Source organism: Myotis nattereri, assembly GCF_964212035.1.
Source record: "Myotis nattereri genome assembly, chromosome: 3".
Classification (NCBI taxonomy): Eukaryota; Metazoa; Chordata; class Mammalia; order Chiroptera; family Vespertilionidae; genus Myotis; species Myotis nattereri.
In genome coordinates, this window is record NC_138077.1 from 6654221 (window position 1) to 6673550 (window position 19330).

Genomic DNA, 19330 nt, shown 5'->3' on the forward strand with positions numbered 1-19330 from the left:
GGGCACCGCAGTCCTGCCGTCTGGTCTCGCCAGGGGTGGACGCTCGCAGAGACGCCGCCACGGCAGCTCAGGGCAGGACACTGAACGCACCATGTCCTCTGAAGGGAGCTGAAGCCTCGCAGGCCCGGAGGAGGGAAGGCAGGGGACAGGCAGAGCGACGAGGTGTGAGCCAGCTGCCAGAGGGGAGGACTCGCGAGCGAACGCCCTTCAGGGAGACCCACTCCGCACAACCAGCCTGAGCGGCAGGAGCACTTTCTCCCAACGTGTCCAGAAAGGAGGGGCTTCCGGCCAAGCTGGGCAACCGCTGGTCAGGGCCGGAGAGAGGGCTAGTTACGCTGTCTCCTCCCGTCATTCCTGACACTCCAAGCTCCTCAATGCTTGGGGACAATTTGGGAATTTATGTACCAGAGGGAATGCCAAGACGATGGGGCAGCACCTTCGTGCCTCGCTCAGGGCCAAACACCTGCAGGCTGATGCAGGATGGAGCGCTCCCAGGAGCCAGTGTGACTCGTTTTAGAGACCACTATACCAGTACGCACAGACTTTTGTAAGAACGGGGGTAAGCGGGCAGGGCACACATTCCCAGTCCAGTTCTAGGCACGTGTCCCTTTAGGAGACTGGGCCAGCTTCTCACCTCGGAGCTGGAGAGCTGGCGCCTCCTTGTGGCCGGCCCAAGTAACTGCTCCAGTCCCAGGTGTTCTTGCCACTGAGCAGACACCTGGGGACCAGGGGCACAGGTGGCAGTGTTGCCCAGGGTTCTTTGCTGTTATCATTTCTCTGGCAGTCCCAGAGAGGGCGGAGGAAGGACGCTGACAGTCTGTGCTCCGGATGGGGAGTCTACCCAGCGGGATGGGGGAGGAGGGTAAAGCGAATGAGGACTCACAGTATCTTTCCTTTTGGCCAAAAAGAGCAGGTGTCCAGGGATCTCAGCAGGGGAGGAGTGCACTGTCCCTCCCAGGTGGTCAGGACACAGGAAGAAGTAGCTGGAGTCCATGTGGGGGCTTCCTTCAGAGAGCAGTAGGGCTCAGGCAAGGGGCTGAACCGCCCAGAAGTCCCCCAGCCGTGCCCCACATCCCTGAGGGACACCCCCAGATTCCGCTGCCCACGCGGTAGCACCGGCCTGGAGGCCCATCGGCCGTGCACAATGTGCTCAGATATCAGTGATGCCCACTCATGGGCCCTCACTCCAGGCACGTCGGGCTCGGTTGTCCGTGGGATGGGGCTGAGTTTGGAGCAGAGCAAGATGAAGGGCTGGAGAGAATGGAACTGACCAAAGCCTTGAGCTGACAGGACGCACGGTCTGGCCCGCTGCAGGTGCTCAATGATGCTGTGGGAGGGCGGGCGGCGGGGGAGACACGGGTGCTTGTCCAGAGGACGTCCTGGGTGTGTGGTTGTCCTCTAAGATGCCATGCGGGGCACCTGCCTTTATCACTACCTTCCCCAGGCCAGGCCAAGCCAGAAGCACCCGGCAGGCTGGCAAGTCCCCGAGGGTCTGTGTGCGTTTGGGAACCGAGGACCCAATCTGAGCGGCAAGTCCCCCACCAGCAGCAGCGGGAGCAGCAAAGGGGGAGCCAGGGGAAGGCTTGGCCTCCAGTGGTCAGATCCCACCTCACTTTTCCTTCCAGGGAAAAGGATAAGATCAGGCTCCTCAGTCCCAGCAAAGCGGCGGCCCGAGCTCCACTAGTTATGGAGCTGACTCGTTTACAATGAGATCGCTGGCACGTGGGTGATTTTTGTAAATGTTCCTTTAGAAGCATCATTAATTCCAGCCTCTCCTTAACACACTGGGAGCCTGGGAGAGGGCGCTCAGGGCTCGCATCCCCCGCTCTGCATCCCAAGCAGCCGAGGCTGCGGGGCTGGGATCTGTGGCTGTTTATGAAGTCGGGCTCCCGACGCAGCCTTGGGCCGAGGGGCAAAGGCTGGGAAACGGGCAGGACCAGGGGACCATGAAACAAAGAGAGCTGGGATCCGACCAGACCGGAGCGTAAAGTGGGGCTGGCCCTGTGGCCACGCAGCGGGAGGGGAACCCATGCGGGGACTCACCTGCTGACCCAGCTGCATGAAGCAACATGATCGGCACGAATTATGCACTGTCATTAATACTTACGTTTTCATGAGTATGTTGGGTCATTTTATATTAAGCAAATTAACTTCTTTGTTTTTCTATTTTTCCCCATTGATTTTTAAAAATATATTTTATTAATTTTTTACAGAGAGGAAGGGAGAGGGATAGAGTTAGAAACATTGATGAGAGAAACATCGATCAGCTGCCTCCTGCACACCTTCTACTGGGAATGTGCCTGCAACCCAGATACATGCCCTTGACTGGAATCAAACCTGGGACCTTTCAGTCCACAAGCCAATGCTCTATCCACTGAGCCAAACCGGTTAGGGCTGTTTTTTTGTGTGTGTGTTTTTTAAGAGAGAGTGGAAGAGAAAGGGAGAGACAGAGAGAGAAACACTGATGTGAGATAGACACATTGATTGGTTGCCTCCCACATGCGCCCCAACCAGGGCCAGGGGTCAAGCTTGTAACTGAGGTACATGCCCTTGACCAGAATCAAACCTGGGACCGATGCTCTGACCACTGAGCAAACTGCCTAGGGCCTACCTTCTCTTTATAAAAGTATGAATACAAGCATGTCTGTAAGTCCCTAGTCTCAGCTCTCCGGCTACATCTTGAAGTGGAGTCAGCCTCATCCCATAGGAAAACCGTTCACAAAGTGAATCCAAAATGAAAACTGTATCGGAAAAGGTTGGCTCTGCCCACGTGGACACTTCTGGGTGTAGACTCCGTCATCAGACCCGGCCCCTTGTTGTGACGTGGCCTACTCGCTAAAACCTGGGGTAACCCCGACTCAGAACTAGCAGCGCTTTTGTGAACGTGGCAGGAAACCCTCAGCCGAGGGGGAACAGGACACCCAAGACTCAACACGTATTTGGAAAAAGAGTATAATTTATTTGTACAATATTTCACAATTCAATTTACAGTTTAAAAAAAAGATACAAAACAAGACAAACGGGGGTCACATAAATAAAAGGGAGCAGGAAAGGAGGAACCCGTTCTCACACTGGGTAACCTTCAGCGTGGGGAGCGGGCGCCTCAGTGCCGTGGGTCTGGGAGACCTCGGGGACGCCGCTGCCAGGGAGGCCAATGGAGCCAGAATCTGAGAAGGCGGTCACACCACCTGCCACTCCAAGGTCAAGTCCTAGCAGGAGCATCATTTCATTCCTGGAACCCAACGTCCTGGCTGAGCACTGACCGCCCCCCGCAGTTCCAGCGTGGCCCCTCCTTCCGGGGACACCCAGGGGCCGAAGGGGCCACCCACGCGGAGTCCACAATCCACCTTTCCCTTCTTCGCCGCAAGCACGGTGCTGCTCTCCAGCAAACTCCTTTACAGAACGTGAAACCAGGCGCAGGCACTGGGAAAGCAGCTCCCACAGGCCGCTGCTCACCCGTGGCAAGGACAGCAGTTCCACGGAACCCAGTGTGGCAACTACTGGGAGCCTCACAGCCGAGACGCCATGAGCACTGAGGTAGAGGAGCAGGTGGAAACGGTACAGGCAGACAGTGTCGCCGGATCACACATCCCTGATTGCCCCGTAACCTCAGTTCCCGGTGATCAGCAGGCCGAAGGGCAGCGTGGCAGCGCACCTGGCCCTCCCTGAGGTGCACTCGCCTAGGCCTGTGGCTGGCAAACTGCGGCTCGCGAGCCACATGCGGCTCTTTGGCCCCTTGAGTGTGGCTCTTCCTAAGCCTTAGGAGGACCCTAATTAAGTTAATAACAATGGACCTACCTATATAGTTTAAGTTTAAAAAATGTGGCTCTCAAAAGAAATTTCAATCGTCCTGTTGATATTTGGCTCTGTTGACTAATGAGTTTGCCGACCACTGGCCTAGGCCCTAGGGGCCGGGAGCCAGGCTGGTCTCTCCGGGCGGAGCCCCACCTGATATTTGGTGGCCACACCAAGCGCGCTCAGGACGAACCCGTATAATGGCTGCCGTGCTCCAAGGGCTCTGTCTACACCAGCGGTTCTCAACCTGTGGGTCACGACCCCTTTGGGGGTTGAATGACCCTTTCACAGGGGTCACCGCCTAAGACCCTTGGAAAACACATATATAATTACATATTGTTTTTGTGATTGATCACTATGCTTTAATTATGTTCACTTTGTAACAGTGAAATTGGGGGTCACCATAATATGAGGAACTGTATTAAAGGGTCACGGCATTAGGAAGGTTGAGAACCCTGGTCTGCACTCTCACCCACAAGAAGAAAAAAGGTTTCTCTGCCCCTTCACGTGATTATCAAGTCATCCCCCATGAAGGGCGGGTCCCTGGATTTCCAGCCACCACCCGGGGCTAAGTCAGTTAAACATGATGAGTGAGACCTCCTGTGGGGAGACTGGCCCGGGGCTACCAAGGGGCCTCCCTAGCAGAGGCCCAGGGCGAAGCACCCTTCCCATCTCCAACCGTCCACGGCCGAGGGGGACCAGCCCCGTGGGCACCCCCTGGACGAGCTCAGAGGGAGATGCGGGTGGGCAGACTCCAGCCCTCTGCCCTGCGTTGGCCCGAGACACCCACACCCAACCTGGGTGGTCACCCCTTTAGGACAGAAGCTCAGGGAGCAGGGCCCGGGGAGGAGCCCCACGTGGCCTGCGCAGAACGGTGGAGACTGCCAAAGACAGACAAGCTCATGATTTAATCAAAACGAAAGGACCTCTGGGTCATCTCTAAAATACACCAGGCACGGGGAATGAAAGACCAGCCCCGCCGTTTTCTGGTTGACGGTGTTGGGGACGAGGCCGGCGGATCAGCTGTTTGCCTGTTCACAGGGAGAAGAAAGGATGTTACTTCCTTGAGATAAACACGGGTAGAAAACGTCTTTTCTCTCTAGGTCGACAAGGCACTTGTACACCAGCTGAGCAAGCCCCCGAGGACAAAGGGACGTGGTTTCCCCACGGCACGAAGGTCAAGGGGTGAGGCTGACCGTGGCGGCGGGCAGCTGGGCTGAGGTCCACGTGTGCCCGGGCCTGGAGGGAGGGGGGAGCAGGGTGTGTGCGGAAGCAAACCGCTTAGCAGGGCCGGGACACAGGCCTGGGCTGCGAGATCCCGCTCCTCACGGCACCGAGAGACATCAGTGTTCAACCGCCTGGCTCCCTGCCGTGGCCTCTCCTGCACCCCGCCTTCCGCCTGATGCTCCGGTGCTGGGCCCTGGCCATGCCCTGAACATCCATGCAGTTTGCTCTCTCACAGACCCGACAGACTGTCCCCCCCTGGGCCTGGCTCCCCGCCGAGCCCCACCCGCGTCCCTCCACCGGACAGCCCCCAACAGGACATCCGGGTGCCCATTCCAGCACTCGGCCCTCTGCCGGGTGCGGGCTGGCCAGCTGCTGTGGCCACTAGAAGGTTTGAGGTCCTCTGGTTTTATTGGGGGCCATGTCAGATAATGCCCTCGGGTCCTGCCCCCCTCCCCAGACTGGAGACTTGGGGGGACACAAAGTGAAAAGACTTCTCTCACGGGCAGCCCAGCCCTGGCAGGGGCCGGGGATGGAGAGGGACCTGGCTCTCTCCCGGGATCCGGGCAGCGTCAGGGGAGAGGTCCCCGCTGGGCAGCGTGGTCAGGCCCGGAGTCCCAAGGGCAGGATGGCAGGGAGCCCCCGGGACCTCCCGCCTTCACCGCCTCTGTGTGCACCAGAGAGCCCCAGCTGCTCCCCCACCCCCGGACTTTGGGACCTGCCCGGGGTGCACTCGGCCCAGAAAAGGACAGGGCACCGTCCCGACTCCACTGGCTAATTTGCGTCCCTGTACTCGCTGCCCGCACCGAAGTCTGGGTGGAGCCAGCTGAGCCGGACTGTGGTCAGCAGAGCACAGCCTGTGTGACGTCAGCCCTGCCACGCTGAGCCCCGCTGCTTCATGCACGCCCACTGGGCGGCGTGCAAGCGAGGCCCCCAGCAGTGACGGGTGGACACGGTGGGGAGGAAGGGGCGGGCATGCAGGGTGATGTGGGCAGCCCTCAGCTCCTGGCAGCAGGACCACGGCTCATAGACACCTGGGCTGTGACACGTGTCCGAGCTCTGAGCCAGGAGGACAGGGAAATCACCTTCATTTGTCGATAGATCCAGTCTGTAAACATCGTCACGTTTCCGTACACTCCTGGCCTGTTCGCCTTGGCGCAGCCGGACCCCCAGCTCGTGTCCCCAATCAGCCACCAGATGCTGTTTTTCAACGTGACCAGAGGGCCGCCACTGTCACCCTGGGGGACAAGCACGCAACAGAGCGACGTCAAGCCACAACCGCACGCGCCATGACCTTGCACAGAGGGTGGGGGTCCCAGTGGGTGTGTGGGTGTCATCTCTCCTCCAGTAGGTAAGAGTAATAGAATCCCCAAGAGAGACTATGCCAGCGATGAATTTTAGTCTACTAGTAGATGCGCGAAGAGTCGCTAAGTCAATTGGTGTCTGTACTTTAAAACAGTCCAATACTTGTTTCTGCTCCATGGACACTTAGCTAATATAAAACCCTGTATCCCAGGGACATGGAACCTTCTCTCTCAGCGGGGAGAAGGGACTCAAGGACTCAGTGGGGTAGGCAAGAGCAGAAAACGGCAAACACCTGGCAGGAATCGACGCTGCCCTGCAGGTACCCGGCGCAGACCATGGTGGGCGTGACCAGGTTGTTGTAGACGTATCTGCCGTTACACTGCCCGGGCTCAATGAGGGGCACCATCGCGGCGTTCAGCATGTCCGACGTTTTCCCTGAGACAGACCAGGTCATCGCGCCATCAGTGCAGCCAGAGGCTCCCACGGGAGGGGTGGACCCCCTCCTGGAGACAGGCCACTGCGGACAGACAGGTGGCCCGGCCTCGCTCCTCCCTCCTACCTCCTAAGCCGTCTCCCGGGGAGCCTGGGTCACCCCGCAGCTGGTGGGTCTGCGCTTAGAGCAGCTCTAGGTTTGGGTTTCAGGGGGAAGACGTCCTGCCCCTGGAGCCAGGGAACTCCCCCCCCCCCCCGACCCCCACCCCCCGCCGTGTTCCAGAATCGCCCTTGTCATCATTCAGCGACTGGGTTCTGCGGGCTCACCCTGCCCCAGTCATTGCTCCCTCTTCTCCAACGACCCCACCAGCCAGGAGCTCCTGTCTCCCTCTGTAAACAAACCAGCTTTTCTCCATCCCACACCCTCCTCGTACACTTGTCAAACTGAGGCACAAAGCCTGTGTGAACTGCCCCCAGTCACCCATCCCGCGGGAGTAGACCCAGGATTGAAACCCGGGCCTCGGGCCTCCCCTTGCAAACCCAGGGCCGTGCTCACGGGACTGCAGACTTGTGTGCCCAGGAGCCTCACCTTTCTCGTAGGTGGCCCCCCACCCGGAGATCCAGCAGGCCTGTCTCGGCTCCAGCATCAGGCCCGGGTTGGGCAGACACACCGGTTTCACTTTGTCTGTTTCGAGAAGAAAAAGCACCGTGAGCTCATCTGTTCTGACGAAGGCGGTGGCCTTCCTCTGGACCTTCCCCGTGTGCCCGCGGCTGGGCCATTCTGCCCGAGGAAAGTCCGGGTGCCAGCGGGTCCTGGCACCCCGCCTTCTGCCCCTGCCGGCGCCCTCCTTCCAACAGGCAGGACGCTCGCCTCCGGAAGTTGTGCGACTTACAAATGGAACGACTGGCTAGCTCTGCTTCAAAACACACACAATTAACTTTTCTTCAAACGAAGTCTTCCAGAAACAGAAATGAAAAATACACAGTGTCTCCAAGTGACAGACGGTAAGAAAGACAGACAGACCGGTGGCAGTGGCCAGTGGCCAGGAGGCTGGAGGGCACTTCTAGCTCCTGGGGGCCATGCTGGACCCGCCTCCACCTGCGTTGTTTCCTGACTGGAATGCAAGCACCTGGAGGGCAGGGACGTGGTTTTGCGTCTTCTTCCCTGGGGGTGGGTCAGGGTGAGAGGGGGCGCTAGAGGGCTCTGGACCCTTGGATGGACTAGATCGGGGCCCAACTAAGAAGCGCAGGGGACGCATGTTGGTTTGTTTTCATATCGTTTTAAGTTGTTATTACTTTAAAGTATTTTCTTTCCAGAATAATGTGGAAAACTAAAGCATCTTTACAAGCCAGAGACCAGTTGGCCTCACTGGCGGTGACGCTGCCCCCAAGGAGTGTCTGACAGCCTTTGCCTGCACAACCGAGGCAGCTCCCGGCATCTAGAGGCAGGGGCCCCACAGTGCACAGACGCCCCCCAAAGAGCCTGCCAGTCCCCGATGCCAACATGCCACACTCTCCCGTGTTGGTTAAATTGCCCCCCCAATGTGGAGGAAAAGTGTGGTGGTCACTGCTTCCCTCAACACACACGGGCACGTTTCCAGGTGATCTGGCTTCTGCTGAGCACATTCCTGCCAGCCACCCCTCCGCCCGCCACCCCTGCCTCCCAGGGATCCCAGCCCAGGTTTTATGTCCAGCGAGCCTCTCCTTCAGCTGTGGCCAGCATGGCTCCCGCGCCCCGCGCCCCGCGGACAGAGGGGTGTACCGTTAAAAGTCAGCGGCGTCTGCAGCTTCATAAGAGCGATGTCGTTGTTCTTGGTCTTGGAATCATAGTGTGGATGAGAAACCACCTTGCCCACGCGGTACGCGTTTCCGTAGAACATGGCGGACTGTCTCAGGATTCCCGCAAAGGCCATCCAGTACCGGGGATTGTTCAGAGGCCTGGGGGCAAAGGTGGACACCGCTCAGCGTCTCAGAGCCGCAGACGCGAAACACTCACTGGAGGAGCAGAAGTCAGACGCTGGAGCCCAGCATCCCCGGGGGTGACAAGACCACCAAAGCCAGTGAGACTGTCCAGCAGGAGTTGGGCCTCCCCAGTCCCCGCCTCGGCCGGCCTCACCTGCACACCTTCCCGCCTTCTAGCCCCTGCTCTGCCTCCTGGCTGAGCCCTGTGCCCCGTGGGCCCCGGCAGCAGCCCATGGAGCCCCACAATTCCGAGAATACTGTTTCTTGGACCTACCTGCCTCTCTGAGGTTTTAAACTTCGTTTCTGGCAGGACCGGGTCTTACCTACCTTGATGTGCTAGGGATTTCCTGACACTCAGTAGGTGCTTTATGAATGTGTAGTGGCGAATAGCCTCTAGGTCCCTAGCCCTCACCTTTATCTAGAGCAGTGATGGTGAACCTTTTGAGCTCGGCGTGTCAGCATTTTGAAAAACCCTAACTTAACTCTGGTGCCATGTCACATATCTGCTGCCACCACAGCCCTGGCAGCAGCCCACACACCTGTCATGTGTAGACACCTTGATGGCCCCGCCTGAGGCCACACAGCTGGGCCAGGCCCAGCCTCACGCTAAACCAGAAAGACAGCTCTGATGAGTGAGTTTTCCTCCAAAACCGACATGTGAGCAAAAACTCTTATGTTTAAGCCCTAGCCAGTGTGGCTTAGCGGATAGAGCATTGGCCTGCGGACTGAAGGGTCCCAGTTTTGATTCCAGGCAAGAACACATGTCCAGGTTGGGGACTTGATCCCCAGTAGGGGGCGTGCAGGAGGCAGCTGATCAATGGTTCTCTCTAAACATTGATGTTTCTCTCTCCCTCTCCCTTTCTCTCTGAAATCAATACAAATATATTAAAAACAACAACAACTCTATGTTTAAGGGAAAAAAAGGGGGGGGACAGTATCTTCCACAAAAGCTAACCTTATAAATTATGCCTTCCCCTTGCCCCTCCCAGCCGGCTGTGTGGCCAAGGAAGCCTACCTGAGGCCACAGGGAACCTTCCAGCAGGGCCGTGTGCGATCCCCGAGTGTGTCTGATTGTGGCCTCTCCCAGGACGATCGTCCAGAGACCAGAGCTCCCTCGAGGGCAGGAAAGGCAGTGACACCCCACCCTGACCCTGCGTCCTTGCTCCCAGAATCCTGCCTTCAGTGGACGCCCGATGCACGCTTGCTGAGGGATGGGTGTGGCCGAGGCATCATGTGCAGTGGCTCTTCTGACCCTCCCAGGGACCGAGGGGGCGCCATTACAGCCCCCCTGATACACAAGAAACTGGAGCTCGAAGAGGTCAAAACCCGTCGCTCAAGGTCATGGGGCCACAGAGCCACCTCCCAACCCAGGAGCCGCCTCCCCGTGAACATACTCTTCCACGCAGTGGGCGGCCGTCACGATCCACTCGGGGGTGATAATGGAGCCTCCACAGACATGGACGCCCTGGACGTGCAGGCTGACCTGCCAGGGCCAGTCCCCCTGGGCAGCACTCGATCCGCCCACGATCCGACTCTGGCGGCCCATCTTCGAGTTGACCCCGCACTCTGGAAGCGACAAGCACAACAGAGCAGGCCAGTGAGCGGGACCCGGGCCACCGTGCACCCCAATACCCACCCGTGCAGCGTGCGCCTAGACCGCGCCCGTCCCCCAGGCCCCGCCAGGCTGGTGGACAACTATTCCCACCTCTCATTCCAGGTTGTTTGGGGTCTGACTTTTGGAGAACTTGGCCTGGTCTCTTTTAGGTTGGAGGGGTGAGGGACATGCCAGTCACCCTGAGCTCCCCCACCCCCTCCAAGCACCTTTTTGACTGCCACTGTGATTCCGGACACCCAGCGTGGGTCCTGGGTGACAAAGGCCCTGGATCTCCCGAGTCCTGGAGGGATTGGATGCTCAGAGGCTCAAGATCATGGAATAAAGTGAAGGACGGATCCGCCTGTGTGCTGGTCACCTGCCCACCTGGTGCTGGCACGGCCGGAGGGCAGGGCGGGCACCTGGCTCCCTTGGTACCCGAAGAAGCTTGAGCCCAGTGGGCTGGGCAGCTACTGCCAGGACCACTGGGAGCATCTGCTAGTCTCGCCCCTTCGATCAGAGAAGCTGAGCTTCAGGACCGAGCGCCCGTAAAGGAACAGGACGGGCGTCCCCGAGCGGGGCGCAGGGCAGAGCCTTCCCTGCTGCTAAGGGGTTTGCAAGCAGAAGTAATGCAAACACAGCAGCCTCAGGCCTCCAGCTCCACCTCGGGGTGGTCCAGAGGGGCCCCCTTCTCTCTCCACCTTCCCAGACACGGGATCTGTGTCCGGAAACACGACCAAAAAGGAACACCCGGGCTCACTTACCTATACAGCGTAGAGAAACCACTGTTTTTGAAGAACAGACATCACTACAAAAGAAGAAAGACAGACAGATGAGCGTACCGAGTGGGCAAGGCGACTTCTCATCTGCACTTTTGACCTCTGTGGTCACAATCGGTGAGCCATTTGACTCTGAAAATACTTAAGAGTGTTTTCCAACGTTCTCACTCCCCTGCCTCCCCAGACGTAGAGGGGTCCGTGACTGAAGGCTTAGATCAGGAAAGTAAATCCAGTTAGAGGACAGTGGTGAAAAGCAGACACCGAGAGTGGGTCAAACCCCAGCTTGGCAAGTTACGTAACCTCTGTGCCTCAGTTTCCCCATCTGCAGAATGGGCTAATGACAGCACCAACTCAGAGGATGGCTTTGAGGGTAAGCATGCAACAGCATCGGCCATTATGTTTATTCTGGGATTTTAAATCAGCCTCTACTTTTTCAAGGGAGCCATTTGTAAACTTTGGTTTCCTATGACTGCTTCTTCACATTTGTCACACTGACAACAATTCAAGCAATTATTCGTCCGGGAGCAGAAGGGGAAAAAAAAAGAGTTACTGCTTTGGGAGGCAAACATTCGAGGTTTGCCGATACATCCTGGTGTATATCGAATGTTCCTCCTAATATGCTGAGGAGGAGAGAAGCGGCCTCAACATCTGGGCATTCACAGCTGGCCACGGTCCACTACACACAAACAACTACAGAGACCAACACCAGGCCAGCCACTGCTCGTGAAGGACAGCACACACAAGCCCACCGCACAGGCCTGCCCGAGCAGGCACACCGCGGGCCTGGTCCCAATCAGGGACCCTCTACTCTGAGTGACGGCAGCTTCCATGCCAACCCTGTGGTAGCCGGGCTTCATGCCGCCCACCTGCTGGGAAAAAAGTGCTGAGATGCCAATCCAAGAATCACCCTCGACTCCTGCCAGCATCCAATCCAGAGCCAATCCCTGCTTCTTCGAATCTTCCCCCAAATGACCCACCACAAGCCCAAATCCTGTAAGCCGTTTGCAACACCCTCCTGCCCACACGACCCACGTTCCAAGGACCACGGCGTGTCCCGGCGGTCCTGGCAACGCCGAGAAGCACATTCCCACGAAAAGATGTTTTCTAAGAATTGTGAGGTTGATTCTCCAAGGGAACCCGCTGTGCAGTCATCAGCCTCTGGGCTCGCTGCGGCCACTCCGACAGGCCCCACCAGCGGCTCAGATGTAAGACCGACAACGTAAGAAATGCCCAAACCTGTACGAATTTTTTTAGTTCATTTGAGCCAAACTGGCGACAATTGCTGGGAAGCAAAATCACAATGGATTTGGCTTATTTTATATATTACAACTAAAGAAGGAGATATAAGTGGGTTACATGAAATCCACTGGTGATAGATTAGGGAGGCGGGAGAAAGCAAAGCAAGGAAACCTCTGGGATTGGATAAAAAGTGAAATAATAGACACATGCTTCTTCTACAGAGGTGGGTAAGGATAGTTAACAGTTAGCAATTAACATGATAATAACAATGAGGGGATCATGGTTTCCACTCTGATTGTGCTTTGAGGGGGGAGGGGGAGGAAATTACGTTGATATTCCAAAGGTATGTTATCATTTATGTTATTGTAGATGCAAAAAAAGACAACAGACAGGCGCAGTGAAGGCAAAGACTGGCCTTTGTTAAAGAAGAATACCGGCCTAGGACGTGACTATCGCCATGGCTCACTTGTGGTTAGGAAGTTTTCACTCCCGACCACCCTATGTGGTTACTTCCAGTCCCTGAGCTCCTGGGGTTTAGTATGCATGGGGTTTAGTGAGCTCCTGGGGTCTGTTATCGTCCACAATAACAAAGGGCAGCTTCTGAGAGCAAAAGGGAAGTCTCCCCACCCCTGCCACGTAGAGACACCGCGAGCCAGGCCAATGCCTTCTCTCTCCCCTCCTAGGCCGCGGCCCTCCTGAGCTCCCAAGGTTCACAGAGGCGAGGTGGCAGCTGCCCCTGCTCAGCCCCATCCGCGGTCACCCAGGGGGACGAGGCAGCACTCAGCAGGTACAAAGGGCCCAGGCAGCTGTGTTTGGCTTCCCTAGCGGGCAGACCGCAGCCCTGCCGTTTTGATGGGCACACCTGGCCGGGCACAGCCCGCCTCCTGGGCGCACCCTGTCACCTTCCCAGGGACAGCCAGGCTGGAGAGGAAGTCGGCCCCCCCAGACACCTCAGCCAGCGGCCACCAGGAATGCAAACCAGCTTCCGGCCTCCCACTCACGGGAAGGAGGGACGGCGTGATTATCCATCCTTCCCTCCAGCAGCACCTGGCCTGCGGGAGGTGGCGGCCGGCTGACACCTGGGGGGAGGGACCGGGACCTGGCAGCTGGGGGAGGCTCGTGCGCAAAGGACACTGTGTCTCACATTAAAGAGCATTCAGACAATGACCAGGCTAGGGAGACTGTCAACATCTTAAATACACGCAAAACAAATCGCGTAGCTCAGCCCACCCCGCCCCACCTTCCTAACCAGCTAAGCCGTCGATCATGTGACCTGGGGATCCTGTGACCTGGCGTTTGGGTTCATTACCACCCACAGGGCACACTGTGACCCACCCAGGACTGCAAGTCAGCCTGGAGGTACAGGAAATGATGGCTGACCTGAGCTGCTGCCTCCCGGCCCTCCCAGGGCATCCTGTGACCGTGGGCTTGGGGCTGGGGACCAACCACCCTGCTGCCTGGGGCGGCGGGGATCCTGGAAGCAAGACGTCAGTGCTAAAACCAGCAAAGTGCAGGCAAACAGAGGTGGTCACCCTGCAGGGACCCAAGGCGCTCTCTTCGTTTCCAGAGACCTCCCCTGACCGCCCAGTAGGCTCAGCTCTAATATCCAGACAGTGAAGAAACGAGTGCGGACTCTCTGTTTTGCAATGTCATCTAATAGCGCAGAGCGCACAGGGCACCACGAGATGGCACACAAACCTTCCCCGGAACGAACCCAGAGCTGCTCGGGGCAGTGGTCCTGCCCAGAGCCCATGCTCCTGGCAGTGAGAACCGGCCCAACCCGCAGCCGCAGCTCAGAAAAGTCAGCCCCGGGCCGGTGTTGCCCTGACGTCCCTGCCGTTGCTCTCATTATAAATGTCTCAAAGGGGAGCGGCAGCCGCCACATACCTGTGGTAGAGCTTTTTATAGAGGTCGGTGCTGCCGGCACTGATGTTCAGCTTCAGGAAGCTGGTGGCTCCGCTGTCATCCACTATTCCTTGGCTGGAATAAAAACTATTCCTGAAAAAGAGAGAACATCCATTCAAAATGATAAGTCGCAAGCGATTACAAACCCTGTGCTAACACTCCCCTTGCATGAAATTGAGATGAAGAGGGATGCCTTCGCAGGCTGGAAAACAGCATCACAAACATGGACAAGGGACTGTTATAGGCATCTTTGGACCCGATAACCGTGAGGGTCGGGCCAAGTCCCCCACCGGTGGTGATTCTAATCTAGTTTGGGTTAGGCCAGTGGTCGGCAAACTGCGGCTCGCAAGACACATGCGGCTCTTTGGCCCCTTGAGTGTGGCTCTTCCACAAAATACCACGTGCGGGCGCGCACGTACAGTGCGACTGAAACTTCGTGGCCCATGCACAGAAGTCGGTATTTTGTGGAAGAGCCACACTCAAGGGGCCAAAGAGCCGCATGTGGCTTGCGAGCCGCAGTTGGCCGACCACTGGGTTAGGCCAAGGAAACGAGAAGGGGGGTGTGTACGCACATGCGGCCTAACAAAACTGACGGATGTTAAAATGCCCCAGTTAGAAATAAATTCAGGCGCCGGGCTGTGACGGGGGCTTCGCTATGCCCTTCCACCCTGCAGTAGGGTGGCATTCAGGTACTTCATTAGCTAAGCTGCCAATGTTTCTATCAAGTGGTGGTTCATTTTGAAACTTGGCACATAGAGAACACCCTGTAATTGCAGAGAAGCCACACAGGGACACCCCAAGCAAGGGGCGGTGGTAACCAAATCACACAGCCTTGCCTCGTGGGGGCAGGGGGCTGCCCTGCGTTTCCCAGGGGTGCTCTGGGAGCTCTGGCTGGGACGCTCTGGGCGGTGACACCCCCTCTCCTCTCTCTCCTTCCCTGTGGCCGCGCGCAGGAAGGAATTCTCTTGTATATGTCTGATGATCAGTGCTCCCACATTCAGTGGCCTTCACTGCCTCCTGTGAATGCCGTGAAAGTTGTGCAGGGTCTGTTCCTGCTGACCTTCCCCGTCCAGCCCTCCACAGGCACCCTGACCCCAGCCCCCCACCAGGGTGGCCCTCTGTCAACATCCTGGGCCCTGGTGACCTCAGCTCAGGATGGTCCTGAGTAACCAGGAGTGGATGGAGGTCAAGGCAGGGCTGGGTGGCCGGAGACAGACGGGGGGGTGGGGGAGGGGGAGAGCAGGGGTGCTGTGGGGGGGCAGCAGAGCCACCTGCTGATTTCCCAAAGCAGCCCTGGGAAGGAGACACAGCGGGTGGTGTTCCGTAGGTGGTGTTCGTGGGCTGGCACGCCCAGGGAGGGGCAGCGAGAACCACTGGTCTTTCTGAAGTTTCTGCCTGTCTCTGTCACCATGGTGCCCAGCTCCAGCCGCGAAGCCGGGGGCCCTGAACTCACCTGTAGCCCATGTCCTGGCACGCTGCCCTCCCGTAGCTCTCGCTCCAGTCGTCTCGGCACACTGGGTGCCAGGACTTCCTCTGGGACGAGTACACCTGCAGGATGAAGTTGGGTCCGTAGAGACGCACTGCAGAGGAGAGAGGCCCGTGAGTCTCAGACCATCGTCCCCACTGCGCGAGCGCCCCACCCTCCCCCGGACGCGGAGACTCGAGGCGGCAGGTCCCTCTCCCCCAGGCGCCGACCACACACGAGGGATCGCTGTCTCCTTTTCCTGCTAAGAAGTGCTCTTTACCCAACAGAACTGAGAACAGGGACTCAGACAAAACCTTGTGCACAGACATTCCCTGGGGGCACTGTTCCCAACAGCAGAGGGGGGACAACCCAAGTGTCCATCAGCAGATGGAGGCACCATAGAGGGTCCTCGGCCACCAAAGGAAGGACGCACGGACACACGGACAGCATGAGCGCTGTCACCGCTGACTGACAGAAGCCAGATGCCAGGCCACACACCGTCTGGATCCGTGTCTAGGAAACGTCCAGGGGAAATCAGCAAGGCCCGGAGGGAGATTAGAGGCTGCAAAGGGCTTGGGGGGTGGGGAAGGGGTAAGGGATGAGGCTTGCTTCTGAAGTGACAGAAACACCCCTCAATGGATGCGGCGATGGATGGCTGTGCATCTCTGAGTACGTGAAACCACTGGATGGTTCGCTTTAAAGGGTGAAGGCTATGGTCTGTGAATTAGATCGCAATACAACTACTTTTGAGAGTTGCTCTTTCAACCATCACTTTGAGCAGCACGTGACCATCTCTGGCCCAAACCCTGGGCTGAGCAGACCACCCAGGGATGTGCCCAGTTCCTGGTGCAAGGCTCTGCCCCTAAATCCATCCACGTTTTGCCAAAACTGCAGCTCTTTTGTTTACAGACAAAACTTTATAAATACAGCGTGAGCCACCCCCAGTTCCATTCTTTTCTCTCTCTCCCTAGAAGGGAGCACAACTCAGAATTCTGAGACCAGCCCTAGCCAATCTGGCTTCGTGGATAGAGTGTCGGCCTGCGGACTGAAGGGTCCGGGTTCGATTCCCGGTCAGGGCACATACTCGGGTTGCGGCTCGATCCCCAGTAGGGAGGAGGGGGAGGGTGGTGCAGGAGGCAGCCGATCAATGATTCTCTCTCATCATTGATGTTTCTATCTCTCTCTCCCTCTCCCTTCCTCTCTGAAATCAATAAAGAAATATATTTGGAAAAAAAAAAAAAAGAATTCCGAGAACATCTTGTGTGGAGAGAAGTCGGGTGGCGATGCCATGTAAAACCGCACTCTGTTCTGAGGGGATGTGTTCTGGGGGGTGTCTGTGAGCCCAAAGTGTAAAATGAGGGACCCACTATTCTCAGGCCTCACTCTCGCCTCCCATCTGTGCCCCTGACTCGCTGGATACGCTGACTGACATTATTCCTCCGTGAAATTCCAGCCTCGGTCTGATTACTTCCCAATGTTTCCGTGATGAGTGGTTCCAGGTGCCACGTGTTAGGTGCGTGGATAAGCCAACTGTATTGCACCCAGACAATGGGAGATGATTCAGAGCTAAAAAGAAATGAGCTATCGAGCCATGAAAAGACACGGAGGCAACCTCAATGCGTGTTACTAAGGGACAGAAGCCGATCGGAAAAGGCCGCATAATGTATGATCCCAACTATAGGACGTTCTGGAAAAGGCAAAGCCATGGAGACAGTGAAAAGACCTGGGGTTGCCTGGCGCTGGGGGAGGGATGAGCAGGTGGGGCAGAGAGAATGTTTAGGGCAGTGAAATTACTGGGTACGACACTTCAAAAATGGAGACACGTTGTTATACATTTGTCCAAACCCAATGCCCAAATGTAAATACATTACACACTTGTCCACAGTATCGAGAGCAAACCCGACTGTGATCTCAGGACTGCAGTTAATAATGACGCATGGGCATTGGCTCATCAATTGTAACGCACGTACCACCCTAACGCAGGACGTTACAGACGGGGACAACTGTGAGGGGGAGGGGACCCTGCACTCCCTGCGTGATTTCTGTACACCTAACACTGCTCCAAAAATAAAGTCTACCAGTGTTCAGAAGGTAACCAGAATTAAACTACTTCCAAAATTAAAGTAAAACTGACACAGACGTGGTGGAAAGTGAGGGAGACAGTCCGTCCTGACTTGTGGGTGCTGCGGGGATTTATTTTCCCTTCCAACCATCTGCGCTCAAGGGCTAACTCGGAAAGAGGACGGGGCGCGCCCGAGAGCCCACCCAGCCGGTCGCGAGCAGTGTGTGCTTTTCAGGATGGTGACCTGTTTCAGCTTTACTGAGGCAGCACGGACACATACAGAGTGTGTGTGTTTAAGGCGTACAAGTGTGTATATTTATGTTGTTCCGACGTACGTGTGCATGTGAAAGAAAGGCCGCAATCAAGCTGATGAGCGTCTCCAGCACCGCGGCCGAGTTTCCTGCTTCCTGTGGCGGTGAGAACACTTCTCCTGCCCGCTTCGCCGCTCTCAGGCGTGCAGCCAGCATGGTGGCTGCGGCACCTCGCCGGCTCTCCCGTTCCCCTCGCTAGGGCGAAGCTCACAGAAAGCACAGCAGCGGACGTGGGCAGTGAGCCAACGTGGGAGGAAAGCGCCACACGCTGCTCATTCCCCATGAGCGGCGGGTGGTCTCCGCGTCCGGAGCCGTGCGCCCCGAGGAAAATTCCCTCCTCCCCCGGGGAGGACGGGCTCAAAGCGCATCGCATGCGTGTCCTGCTCGAGTACAGGCCACGCACATCGCGTCCGTCTACGCTGTTTTATGTGAGTCACTGATATGAAAACTAGATAATAGCACAACCACATTGAGGGGGACCTAGAAATTATACACGCACAGCCCTCCGACCCAGCAGGAAACGGTCCTGGAGGTGCTCACGTGCTTGGCGCATGTGTGTGACAACAAGTGGTGGCAGAACTAACTGTCCCCAGGAGGAGACTGGGATGGAGGGCGCGGCCACGCGCAGGGACTCTGGGCAGCAGAGGGGACGGGGAGGAGCCGAGTCCCGATTCCAGGCTGCGTGCCGGCTGGATGGCAGCCACGGGGAAATGGCCTTAACATGCAAACAATATGTGCTCGTTTATGCAAAATCTCTCCTGAAGGAGAAGCAAGAAACTCATATTAGTTGCACCTGAAAAACGAGGCAAGGCTGGTGCACAGGCATGTGTGTATGTGTACATACATGGTGCGTCTACATGAGAGTGTGTGCATGTGCGTGTGTGTATTTGATTATGTGTGTACATGAGAGTGTGTCTATGTGGTGTGTCTATATGAGAGTGTGTGTGTATGCATGTATGTTTGCATAGTGGTGTGCATATATGAGAGTGTGTGTGGTGTGTGAGTTGGTGTATGAGTGTGTGTGTGTGAGCAGAGTCAGGGGATGAAATCTCTCACTACATACCCTTCGGGACTTCCTGAATTCTGACCCATTTGAATGTATTAACTCTGCAGGTATTTAAATACATACAACTTACATCAGTGATGGCGAACCTTTTGAGCTCGGCGTGTCAGCATTTTGAAAAACCCTAACTTAACTCTGCTGCCGTGTCACATATAGAAATTTTTTGATATTTGCAACCATAGTAAAACAAAGATTTA

General features: G+C 56.8%; 1 protein-coding gene across 2 annotated transcripts in view; it reads right to left on the bottom strand.

Annotated features, from left to right (window-relative positions):
* Positions 1-2941: 2941 nt before the first annotated feature.
* TMPRSS2 (transmembrane serine protease 2) overlaps positions 2942-19330 on the bottom strand; it is a 32708-nt gene continuing 16319 nt past the window's right edge. For both annotated transcript variants that reach the window (XM_081088253.1, XM_081088254.1), the window contains exons 6-14: positions 15686-15812; positions 14215-14325; positions 11074-11117; positions 10113-10284; positions 8519-8694; positions 7346-7441; positions 6617-6759; positions 6105-6257; positions 2942-4826 (exon numbers count right to left, since the gene is read on the bottom strand). In XM_081088253.1, coding sequence (XP_080944379.1) covers positions 4815-4826; positions 6105-6257; positions 6617-6759; positions 7346-7441; positions 8519-8694; positions 10113-10284; positions 11074-11117; positions 14215-14325; positions 15686-15812 — 1034 coding nt within the window. In that variant the 3' untranslated portion in view covers positions 2942-4814. The remainder of the gene's footprint in view (positions 4827-6104; positions 6258-6616; positions 6760-7345; positions 7442-8518; positions 8695-10112; positions 10285-11073; positions 11118-14214; positions 14326-15685; positions 15813-19330) is intronic.